General features: G+C 43.9%; 1 protein-coding gene and 1 non-coding gene across 2 annotated transcripts; both read right to left on the bottom strand.

The window, feature by feature from the left end:
* Positions 1-670: 670 nt before the first annotated feature.
* Positions 671-743, bottom strand: Trnak-cuu. Its single transcript has one exon. It is a non-coding gene; the product is annotated as a tRNA-Lys (tRNA).
* A 10,993-nt stretch (positions 744-11,736) lies between these two features.
* Positions 11,737-12,234, bottom strand: LOC121870359. Its single transcript, XM_042372155.1, has one exon. It carries the CDS (start codon positions 12,232-12,234, stop codon positions 11,737-11,739), a length of 498 nt encoding a protein of 165 aa, XP_042228089.1.
* Between the last annotated feature and the right edge of the window lie 504 nt (positions 12,235-12,738).

A 12,738-nucleotide genomic window follows, 5' to 3' on the forward strand; every position in this document is an offset into this window, starting at 1 on the left:
ATGGGTAACAATAGAGAAGGTAGTACCGTTAAGTTGGTGGAGGTGTGTCTGAACCAGGGGCAGGTCGAAAGAGAATTTGAGTCTTACGTACATTCACCTCAAGGCCGAAGTGTGCATACGCATCTGCGTAGGTGTTCAGGATCTCCTGTAGGTCATGTTCAGTGTGAGCAACAAGGGTGAGGTCGTCTGCATACTGAAGTTCACTAATGAAAGCTGCCGACACTTTGTTCTTGCCTGGAGTCGTCTTATGTTGAAAAGACCCCCCTTCATCCGGTACTTGATGTCCACCCCGCTGGCTAAATTGGCACTGGCACGAGTAAGGGAAGGCAGGCAAGAAAATTGATAAAAAAGTTGGTGCTACTAAACACCCTTGTTAAACCCCCGTTTGGATGGGGAAGAACTCAGACTGGGTGCCATTGTGCAATACACTGTCGTTCCTGCCATCGTGAAGTTGCCTCACAATGGCGATGCATTTTGGTGGGCAGCCAAAACGGCTGAGGGTCCACCAGAGGGCTTCCCTGTTGACCGAGTCGAAGGCCTTGGTTAGGTCGATGAAGCCATGTACAGGTCACGACGCTGTTCTTTGCACTTTTCCTGTATCTGACAGGCAACAAAGATCATGTCAGTTGGGCCACGTGATGGTCTAAAGTCACATTGAGAAAATTATTTGCGCCCAACGTGGGGCTCGAACCCACGACCCCGAGATTAAGAGTCTCGTGCTCTACCGACTGAGCTAGCCGGGCACCTCATACACATTCACACACACACACGTGCACCTCACACACACACACACACACACACACACACATACACACACACACACAGGCATTTATACATGAAGATAAATTAATATTTTATAACATTAATTCACAAACTCTGTCGGTAGTGACAGAAAATTAAAGCTCGTTGTCAGATATTATTTTGTTTTCCATTCTGAAAGTAATATGTTTTCCTTCACTATCCTGTTACAAGTTAGGGCTTTACAGTATTAATATTTTCAGAGAATTTTTAATGCAAGAAAAGACCGACAAAAACTCAAATGGGTATTATTTTTCAATAACAAAATTCTGGTATTTTCATGACAAACTGACAGTTCCAAAAATATCTTAATATCTCTGCTAAATGTACAGTAGTGTAGTCCAGTCGAGCATCACGTCCTTGTCTGACGGGCTGCAGGTAGAGGCGTCTCCAGGTGTTGGACTATTAAAGACGCCACTTAATCATGGGACAATCTCTGAAATTTAGTATTTTTAACTTACTGAATTGTAATCCTCATTCAGTCAGATTTATTAAGTAATTTAGCTGATTATTTGTGTATAAAAGCATACGTTATGTATCTTGTTCTAATTATATTATCAAATTCGGTTTGTTTTGAACCTCAGTTTTAAATAGTGTAAAATAGCTTTCTTCATATATAAGTGACATGGTTGTCGTGAACTCATTTAAATGTGACTTCGTAAATAAATTAATAAATATCTTGGGCTGAACTTTCTCACAGCTCTTGATCGCCAGAAACTGTACCAGAATATTTCACTGTAAACAAGAACTTGGTGCGGTGGTCTTGTGTTTATGTCACTAATATTGGTTGAATGAAACTCACAGGACTCACGGGACCATTAACACTCTCCTCGGATGAAATGACTTACAGCACTGTCCACACTGAAGGCCGAGTGTGTTCCGTGAAGAGAGAGAAAAATAGAAAGAAAAATATGTCATGATTGTGATCCAAGTAGCAACATTTCCCATCTTGCATTATACATCTTTGACATTTGTTGCGCTTCTAAGGCCGGTTTGTACACTTTAGGTATTATATATTGTATAATCACTACACACTACCAGTCAGCTCTCCCCTCCAATAAAACACTGTTGGCAACATCTAGAAACGAAATAGTGTTTAAGGTTTATACTGTAAATATGCAGCTTGCAACAACAGGCTGGAGCAATACAACATAATATTTGTTTATGCAGATTCTACGAGAGATAGAAAATGGTATTTGGGGGAATCAATGAGTCGCTCCTAAAAGGTCTTCCTCCTGTATCCCGTCATCCACCCTCCTGTACCCTGTCCACCACCCTCCTGTACCCCGTCCACCACCCTCCTGTAACCCATCCTCCACCCTCCTATACCCCATCCTCCACCCTCCTGTACCCCGTCTACCACCCTCCTGTACCCTCCTACCCCATCCTCCCACCCTCCTGTGCTCCCCGTCCTCCACCCTCCTGTAACAACCCTTGTCTATCCCCCATCCTGTACCCCGTCTACCACCCTCCTGTGCTACCACCTCCCGTCTCCACCACCCCTCCTGTACCCGTCCTCCACCCTGTACCCGTCACTCCCACCCTCCTGTACCCCATCCTCCTCCCCGTCCTCCACCCTCCACCCCCTGTACCCTGTCTCCACCACCCTCCTGCCCCACCCTCCCCACCCCCTACCCTCCTGTACCCCCATCCTCCACCCTGTCCCCCCCCCTTCCCCCTCCTGTACCCCGTCCTCCCACCCTCCCCTGTGTCCCCGTCCTCCACCCTCCTGTACCCTGTCCTCCACCCTCCTCTCCACACCCTCCCACCCTCCTGGTCCCTCCACCCTCCTGTACCCTCCACCCTCCTGTACTCTTCCTCCCCATCCTCCTCTCCCACCCCTCCTGTCCTCCACCCTCGCTCCTGTCCTCCACCCTCCTGTACCCCGTCCTCCACCCTCCCCCGTCTTCCACCCTCCTGTACCCCATCTTCCCCCTCCTGTACCCCATCCCACCTCCCCTGTACCCCTGTCCACCTCCACCCTCCTCCCCTCCCCCTCCTGTGCCCGTCCTCCACCCTCCTGCCTCACCTCCCCCTGTACTCCCACTCCCCTCCCCCTCCTGTACCCCATCCTCCACCCTCCTGTACCCCGTTCCACCTCCTGTATCCTCACCCTCCCCCACCCCCTGTAACCTCCTCCACCCTCCTGTACCCCGTCCTCCACCCTCCTGTACCCCGTCTCCACCCCCCTCCTGTACCCGTCCTCCACCCTCCTGTACCCCATCTTCCACACCCCTCCTGGTCCTCCACCCTCCTCCACCCTCCTGTACCCTGTCCTCCACCCTCCTGTACCCTGTACCTCCTGTACTCCACCCTCCTGTACCCCATCTTCCACCCTCCTGCCTACCCCGTCCTCCACCCTCCTGTCCCCATCACCCTCCTTACCCCCCCTGTACCCCATCTTCCACCCTCCTGTGTCCCGTCCTCCACACCCGTCCTCCTGTACCCTGTCCACCACCCTCCTGTACCCCGTCCACCACCCTCCTGTAACCCATCCTCCACCCTCCTATACCCCATCCTCCACCCTCCTGTACCCCGTCTACCACCCTCCTGTAACCCATCCTCCACCCTCCTGTACCCCGTCCTCCACCCTCCTGTACCCCGTCCTCCACCCCCCCCTGTGAGCACTGTCTTGTTGTGTGACTAAACTGAAACATAGAATTTATGTTGTTGCTGTTTATTGTGTGTTTGTTTGTTTGTTCGTTTGTTTGTTTGTTTGTTTGTTTATTTGTTTGTTTGTTGTGAAGAGTTTACTTTTAGCTGGTATCAGTTGCATCGCTGAAATTTCGTGTTTTGGCCCCAAGTTAGGATTTGGGGGAAAAGTGTTGCTGTTTCACCTGACTCCTCTGGTTATGGTGTATGACGGGACGAATAAATTAACCCTGAAACTCCTGAACTGTAATTATAACTTTATTAATGAAGCTGTTACTTGCCGACGGCTTCATTAACAAGAAGAGATTAAAAAAAATCACAAATTCTACGCCACAAGAATTACTGGTCATGTTGTTAGCCACATTACTGCTTAATATTTAGTAGCGTTAACCTCAATTTTATCCTTATTTTCCTGTCAATATTTTTTCTTCAATCATTTGCTACGTTAAGTAAAGAATAATTAACTATCTCTCGTAAATTGAAACTTGGAATTTATGGCCATTCCTGATCTCAAACTAAACGTCTAAATCTCAGTTCAAAAGACAAAGTTCTAATCCGGTGTTTTTTTTTACCGTACTGATGATATTGTTCATTATCATACGATTTCCAACTTTTTATTTCATGTCATAATAATTCTCTGTTTTTATTGGACAATTTTGAAGATCTGAGCTTCTTGAGTTTGTTAGCAGCATTATATGAAGACATCCAGGCTTGGTCCTAGCTCCGCCGTCAGCCTCTTTCTAACTCCAGGTCACAAGAGAGAGTGAAGAAGGAGGCTGATGGTGTGTTAAGATGAGGCAGGTCACAAGAGAGAGTGAAGAAGGAGGCTGATGGTGTGTTAAGATGAGGCAGGTCACAAGAGAGAGTGAAGAAGGAGGCTGATGGTGTGTTAAGATGAGGCAGGTCACAAGAGAGAATGAAGAAGGAGGCTGATGGTGTGTTAAGATGAGACAGGTCACAAGAGAGAGTGAAGGAGGAGGCTGATGGTGTGTTAAGATGAGACAGGTCACAAGAGAGAGTGAAGGAGGAGGCTGATGGTGTGTTAAGATGAGACAGGTCACAAGAGAGGAAGGAGGAAGGTGTGTTAAATGAGGCAGGTCACAAGAGAATGAATGAAGGAGGCTGATGGTGTGTTAAGATGAGGCAGGTCACAAGAGAGTGAAGGAGGAGGCTGATGGTGTGTTAAGATGAGGCAGGTCACAAGAGAGAATAGAGAAGAGAGGCTGATGGTGTGTTAAGATGAGGCAGGTCACAAGAGAGAGTGAAGGAGGAGGCAGGTCACAGAGAGAATGAAGAAGGAGGCTGATGGTGTGTTAAGATGAGGCAGGTCTAGAGAGTGAAGGAGAAGCTGATGGTGTGTTAAGATGAGACAGGTCTGAGAGAGTGAAGGAGGAGGCCGATGGTGTGTTAAGATGAGGCAGGTCACAAGAAGAATGAAGAAGGAGGCTGATGGTGTGTTAAGATGAGGCAGAGTCACAATAGAGAGTGAAGAAGGAAGCTGATGGTGTGTTAAGATGAGGCAGGTCACAGAGAATGAAGAAGGAGGCTGATGGTGTGTTAAGATGAGGCAGGTCACAAGAGAGAATGAAGAAGGAGGCTGATGGTGTGTTAAGATGAGGCAGGTCACAATAGAGAGTGAAGGAGGAAGCTGATGGTGTGTTAAGATGAGGCAGGTCACAAGAGAGAGTGAAGAAGGAAGTTGATGGTGTGTTAAGATGAGGCAGGTCACAAGAGAGAAGGCCAGTTTGGTGAGGGAGATGGGGAGGAACTCGAGGATGAATATAATGGTCGTTTGCCTCGACACAGACGTCTAGAAAATTGCAAAAGTTTCTTCATAAATTACTTGTGATAATAAAAGAGCTCTTATCCCGGGATGAAGGGATGTGGTGGACCTAAGCAGAGTGGTGAGTGACACAGCAGGGGTGGTGGAGCAGCCACATGGGAGATCAACACCCACTGATGGACATGTGAAATTATTGGATGGTGTATATATTTATGATGGCTAGATTAGATGTGCCTGGAATGATTCAGGTTATTTATGGAAATATTTTGACAGAAATCGTTGAATATTCATTTTATTCAAGAGTTTATTGATTGGAAGAAATTCCCATGTTTTCAATAAATTATTTTTGTATATTATTTGAGGAAATAAGAGATTTCTTGCCAAATATGTGAGGTGACAGCACTTGTGTATATGTTAATGTGTGTGTGTGTGTGTGTGTGTGTGTGTGTGTGTGTGTGTGTGTGTGTGTGTGTGTGTAAGACGAGTACCTCGGGAACAGTACTTGTTTGAGCTCCGAAGTTTACCCGTCAGTCTGTCATCCTGATAACTTCCTGCTCTTCGAAGTCGGTTTCATTAGACGTCAAGGTCAAGAAAAAGTTAAAATATATATTTAGAACCAAACATAGTATAATTTATACTCTGCAACATCACGTTTCTTTTGTCTGTATCTATGTCAGACTCTTACCGCACCAACTTTCGAAGAAAAATCTGAGTGTTAAGTTTTAATTTTCACATCAACATTCTGAGTCAAAATTGAACACTTATTATGAGTCTCATTACGAGATTTAATACCCGTGAAGCCAAGGTCGCGGTCATGTCATGCAATATGTAACTCAAAGGTCACGGTCAAACAATCACTGAGTAGGGACAAGATAGTTAATTCATCATTATTTTCATAAATTATATGCTATAAGTATATATTTCGCATACACTTGCGTATTAACCTCTGTATGACTTCCCGTAATTTCACTCACTCCTGAATTTTGTGTCCGTCGTAATTTTGTCTTTAGCAACAACACAAGCATCATCTCCCCAGAGTGAACCTTTTCGAGCACTAGATCTCTCGTCCATGTAGTCGAAAAATTATCTGAATAAGTAAACAGCAGAGCAGTTTTGCAAGATTTACTTTGATTATTGTGCACATATCGATATTTCAAACCTGACACGAGAATAATTTTTTGACGTGATGCGACAACCTTGCTCTCCTTGTTACATGTTGTGCTACATTAGACGTATCCGGTAAAATTGGTCAGGAAAGGCTCGTCAGGCAAGACTGGTCAGATAAAGCTGGTCTGGTAAGGCTTCTCAGGTAAGAACTGCGCAGGTAAAGCTGGTGTGGTAAAGCTGCTGAGGCGAGGCTTGTCAATAGAGAAGTCAGTCGAATTGGGTTGAATCAGATGAAAATAGCCAAGGAGGACGGGACGAGTCACCAGAGACACAGGTCATGCCATACAGCCGTCACACTCCTTAGGTTCTGTCGCTGTGTTGGATAGTGGTCAGTCATCTACCAGGGATCTCTTGTATTCCATTACTTGTGATGTGATTTCAACAAAATTATTGAATTGTTAGTGAGTATTGACAACTGTGATGTAAATAGTGGTGACGACAGTGATGACAACAGTGATATAAACAGTGGTGATAACAGTGATATTTCCCAATTATATTCTTGAGCGCCACGCCAGAAGCTTCCTATGTCTGATGGTTGCGTCTGGGAGGTCAAGGTCACAAGGCTAATAATGAATGACCCAGCTTTGCGGGTCTGTCTGGAAGTCCCCACGCTCGGTCGAGGTTGTTCACAAGTAAAGGACACGAGGTCAAATGTCACACCTTGTATTTCAGTCTATCACTCAAAACTTACCTGTATAAATGATTGTACACTTTTCTATATGGATTCTTGACAACAACTTCTTCTTCAGATAAGAAGTGAATAATTCCTGGATAATTTCGTCAGATCTTATTCTTATTTATTCATTCATTCATTATTCATATCGCTGCACATGAGATGAATTCACGAAGATAAATAATTCAGGTTCAGTTCACATTTACGTATAAATATAATTTTATTCTTAATTATATCGTTAATTTCTTATCTGTTTTATTTGCCGTCAGATGTACTGGCCATACAACCTGTGGAGACATCACCATTGTATGTAATGTAGAGAGATGAAGATGTGGCCTACATACTAAAGAATGTTTGGTCTCCCATTTAGTTCAATATTATAATCTAACTAAATATTTACGTATTATCAAATGTTCAAAATAACATTACATTGATCTTTATAAAATCTGATGTTGGTTAATGAGTCGCCAGGGTTGTGATGCAATGAATCCAATGTGTTCTTTCATTATATCAGGTGTTCGTGTAGAAATATCTGAGAAATTAATTGTAGTTTTCACAGAATTTGGAATATTAACACAGGTGAACCAAGGTTGTTCCGCCCTGTTAGAACTTGCTTGTATGATTAACAGTTCATTCTCAAGAAATTTATTTTCACAAAATTCATCCAAGGAGAGACGTATATAAACTGTTATCACAACCCAGGGACAGACAGGAAGGATCAAGTGTTACTCTGTTATATATCTGTTATCTACTGTTATTTACTCTTATATATCTTTCATCAATAATCTCGAGAGTAATATAGCGAAAATTGGTTATCTCATATGAGTCCAAATTTTATTTTCTTGCTTAATTTATTTTGTCTCTAAAAATTTTATATTCATTTGTGTCTTTCCATTCTGTTACTAAGCTAATATATATGTCATACTGCATAAGATGAAAGTTTATAAATACTGGATGTAAAATTGTGGGTTGATACTGGGATTACAGGCCCTCGTGATACAACTCCACCCATTTAGTTACGCAAATTCAATTTCAAAATTAGCACGACTGAAGGCTGGAGCAGTCAGTGGAGTTCAAGGCAGTGCGTTTGGTTGACTTGTCATGGGATTCTTTAATGACTGTACATCACCGACGGCCTCTGAACGAGAAAGAGCGGTCCAGCAATGTTCAATTCAATTTCAATTGTTTATTCCTTGATAGAGGAAGCGGGATCCTAGTGCTGTCACTAGGTACCCCTGTACAATGACACCAGAAGGATCTGGCAAGTGTGACAAGTATATACAGTATAAATATTATAAAGGGGCTTACTAAAGCCTAAGGAAGGAAGGATATTCCTTTAACACATAATCAATATTATTTACAAAATATCTGGCCAGTATGGGGAGGATCATCGTGTCTCCGTCAGGGGGTCGTGGAGTGGTGGTCCAGCAGGCGTCACGGAAGCGTTGTGTGTGGGGACATCTTAGGAGGTAGTGGATAAGGGTGCTGCTGTCCCAGCATTGTTGTTATTTTTAAGGTGAACAATATCCGCTGTTTTCCCAAAGTTTCAGAAGTTTTCAGAAATGTCCAGCGGCTATTTATATTCTTCAATCGGTTGGACTGGAAGGTTAAAAAAAATTATTTCTACATTTCTGCTTTTAATAAAATTGCCTCGTTACACTCCCGTAAGTGCTGATGCGCACTTTGTTTGGTGGAATTTATTTTGTTTTTCTGGTGAAGTTAATTTAGGTCACAGCTTCACTTTCTTGGTTCTTGCTAAACAAATTTTTTGATATTCAGAAAACCTGGTCGGTGATGTTGTGGTCACAGCTCTGACCTGATATACAGGCAAGTCCGGGGGGTCAACAGATAATGTTTTAATTATCAGACAAACACTGGAGATGCACTTGTCATGTCAGTATCCTGCGGGGAGGGAATGGCTGTAGTTAAATATATAGTGTTTACATGTGACCCAAGTGACCGACACGAGAGACCCCTAGTGTTGGGCGTCACGTGGAAATACGATTGAACTGGATATATATTTGTGTCGTGTACGTGAGTGGATATACATATAGTAGCTATTCTTTATTTCAACTAATTCGATATTGTCACAATCACTTAATACCGTACAGTAACTGACTGCTAAGGGCAGCTAACAGTGTTCCCCTTGCAGTAACCATCAGACGAAGTTAACAATAGCAGCTTAACTATAACTCGTGTTATAGTCCTATTTGTCCATCATCCATATTATTTGTGGTTGTTGTTGTACTTAACTGTTGAACTGATCTATTTCGTCTGTACTCTTCACCTTTTTGTAATTTTGGAGATACATTTTATTATCTTCCAAATTTCTCAAATATTTATGGCCAGATGATGAACTTGGTAGTAGCTGTGTGTGGAGAACTTCAGGCCTGGTCATAGCCCCGTCTTCAGCCTCCTTCTAACTCCATTACTAAGATTTCGTGGTGGATGATAAGATAAGAGAGAATACTGTAGAGGAGGAGGCTTATGGTGTGGTAAGGTGAGACAGGTCACAAGAGGAGACCAGCAGACTGGGTGAGGGGGAATGAGGGACTGGGGATGAAGATAATGGTCGTTTGCCTTGACACAGATGTTTGGGAAATTGCTAAAGTTTCTGGTTAAAATGTTGGTAATGATCGGAGGAAACTCTCGTGCCGGAATGAAGGAATATTGAGAACGAAGGTTATTTTACCCTGATAAACGCTGTTGATAATATAAAGGAATGAATCTGGTTCATCCCGATGGTTTTGTTTAGATATTTGTCAGACTTCATCTTGGTCAAACCCAGTCTCAGGGCCCATACTGTTACTTGTCTTCCCTAAAGGATTTCAGGTTTCTTACGATATTACGCCAGAGTCTGAAAATATTTCCTCTCTAAATTCTCTTTGACAAACACACGAAGGTAACGTTGTAACAGTTTTCTTACTAGTGAACAGTAAAATATTTTTCCTACTGTGTGTGGAAAAAAGTTTGGAGTGTTGAAGCAATTTTAGTCCTTTCAGTGTCAGAGTTAGTAAAGGGAGCCGAGTCTAATAAGAGAGATGTTCTGAACATGGAGAGTGATATTAGAGTTTTGTGCATCAAATTAAGCACCAAAGTTTACACATTGGCACAGCAACTTGACACTAGTAATACTGTGTAACTGGGACCCAGTTGCCACGTCACTCTCTTGTACCCTGCGATTATAATCACTATAAATACCACACTCATCCACACTCTGAGAGAGCTTTATAACTAGCCTGGATTGATGAGCCTCCTCACCATTTCTCGATCACCGTTATATACGAAATATGTAGTCTAGTTTATATAATGATTTTCGGCTTCACTCGCTGGCGTTACCAAGTACGTACTGTACCTCGTCAATATGTGTGTGTGTGTGTGTGTGTGTGTGTGTAATAATAATAATAATAATAATAATAATAATTAACGGTTTATTGAAAGAGCTTGGCAGCCAGAAGGCTGAAAATATACAGTTACATATTTGGGGAATGGGTTACGAATTACAAATAATATACAAGTAACATAAGTGACACAAATAAGACATATAATAACTAGATGTGGAAAAGCTCAAACTACAGTTCATTTCAACATAGTGACAGTGTAAGGAGCAGTGTTTACTGGGAGTGAATACACTGATTTATTACAAGTTATTGATAATTTTTACAATGGTTGGGACTGGGCTGTTCTTATAGCGATCAGTTCGTGCACGTATGGGCTGGATGCGGTTGTGGTGTCGAACAGCAATTCACGGACAAGGGATCTCAGGTGGTAGTAGGAGCCGGTGTCGGGGATGGTGTAGAACCTTCTTACCAAATTTGCAGATGAGGTCGTGGTGATGGTCAGTGAGAGTCGAAAGGGTCAGTGTGTTCAGCGCTTCTTGATATGTGGAGTAGGAAGGGGAGAGAATAATCTTGCATGCCCTCTTTTGCACTTTTTCTAGGTGTTTACGTTGTGTGGCATTTAGGGAGGAAGACCAGGTGGGGGAGGCATAGGTGAGCTTGGGAAGTATGAATGTTGTGTAAACACTGAGGAGCTCGTGTGCAGGAACTCCGAGGGACTTGAGTCGGCGGAGGAGGTGGAGAAGGAAACTGGAGGATTTGACAACTTCAGTGACGTGTGGTTTCCAATTTAGTTTGTTGTCTATGGTGACGCCGAGGAGCTTCGTGGAATCTAGAACCTGGAGTGTGTTCGGACCTAGAGTAATGGAAGGAGGTGGGACAATGTCGGAGGAGAGGTTGATGTGCATAACCATGGTCTTGGTATGGTTGATGGTGACATGGTTGTTGGTGGCCCAGTTTTGGAGACTGTTCAATAAATCCTGAAGGGCGGTATAGTTGGGAGCAGAATTGTTGACGCTGATCCCAATGGCAGAGTCCAGGAAGACAGTGTTGTGGCGATATAAGTGGACTACAGTATATCAGCATAGTGTTATGTAGATGACCCATGGTAAAAGCACTAAGGTGTTTATACAGTGTAGGTGTAACGTTAAGGCGATTACCCAGCTCCCTTCTTCAATGACCTTGAGGATGTAGCTGAGGCAGTTCCTGTCATATCTCTTATTGCGTTGGTCACTGTCGCGTCCATCATTCTTGAGTCTTTTAGCGAACCCGAGGTCTATTATGTGTGCGGTATATGGACGGCAGGAGGCGTCGATTATAATGTTCTATTCGTGTAGGTCCCGGTGAGCGTAACCCTTGGCGTGGAGCTGATCGAGTGCCTCACTCATGGAGGTGAAGGCCTCGAGGCACTCTTCTGTAGAATGTGACTCTAAAAATTCGTCAACTGTGACGCCGCTACAGTACTCCATAACCAATGCCTGAGGGTCTTCACTGGTGACGCCATAAAGGACAGGGGCACCACCAGCCCCATTAAGATGGTAGAGAGCCAGGGCCTCGGCCATGAGAGACTGGCCCTTGAGGGAGGTCTTGGCGACGGCCGGGACTACCCCTCCATTGGCCAGCTTGAGACTCACAAGATGGGCTATGCCGTACGCTCCCCATCCTAACACTCTCTGGTTCGTGATGTCGTTATAACTGACTCGAGGAAGGTGACTGTCATTCATCTTAACTGCTGGAGAGTCTTGGGAACTGCTACTGCTGAGGTCAAGGTCGCTGCTGTAACTGATGGACACAGTATATTCGAAGATATCAAGAGCATCCATAATTAACAAAGTCCCGAGCACTTACTAGCGTTCAGCCTTAAGAGATCTGAGCCGAGAATAATGTAGTAAGAGGTGGAATATTGTGTGGTGCAGTGTAGTGTAGTAGAGTTGGAATATTGTGTAGTGTGGTGTAGTGTAGTTATTATAGTGATGGTGGTAGTTGTTTAGTGGTGGTGATGGTGGTAGTTCAGGTGTGTGGTGGTGGATGTAGTGATGGTGGTGGTAGTGATGGTGGTAGTGATGATGGTGGTAGTTAAGATGTGTGGTGATGGTGGTAGTGATGGTGGTGGTAGTTAAGATGTGTGATGGTAGTAGTGATGATGGTGGTAGTGATGATGGTGGTAGTTAAGATGCGTGGTGATGGTGGTAGTGATGATGGTGGTAGTTAAGATGCATGGTGATGGTGGTAGTGATGATGGTGGTAGTGATGGTGGTGGTAGTTAAGATGTGTGGTGGTAGTTAAGATGTGTGGTGATGGTGGTAGTGATGATGGTGGTAGTGATG

Source organism: Homarus americanus, unplaced genomic scaffold (genome assembly GCF_018991925.1).
Source record: "Homarus americanus isolate GMGI-L3 unplaced genomic scaffold, GMGI_Hamer_2.0 scaffold32583, whole genome shotgun sequence".
In the NCBI taxonomy this organism is placed as follows: domain Eukaryota; kingdom Metazoa; phylum Arthropoda; class Malacostraca; order Decapoda; family Nephropidae; genus Homarus; species Homarus americanus.

What these genes read in the sequence shown, in the direction of transcription:
- LOC121870359 (XM_042372155.1), bottom strand. Translation starts at nt 12,234, where the DNA reads ATGGATGCTCTTGATATCTTCGAATATACTGTGTCCATCAGTTACAGC.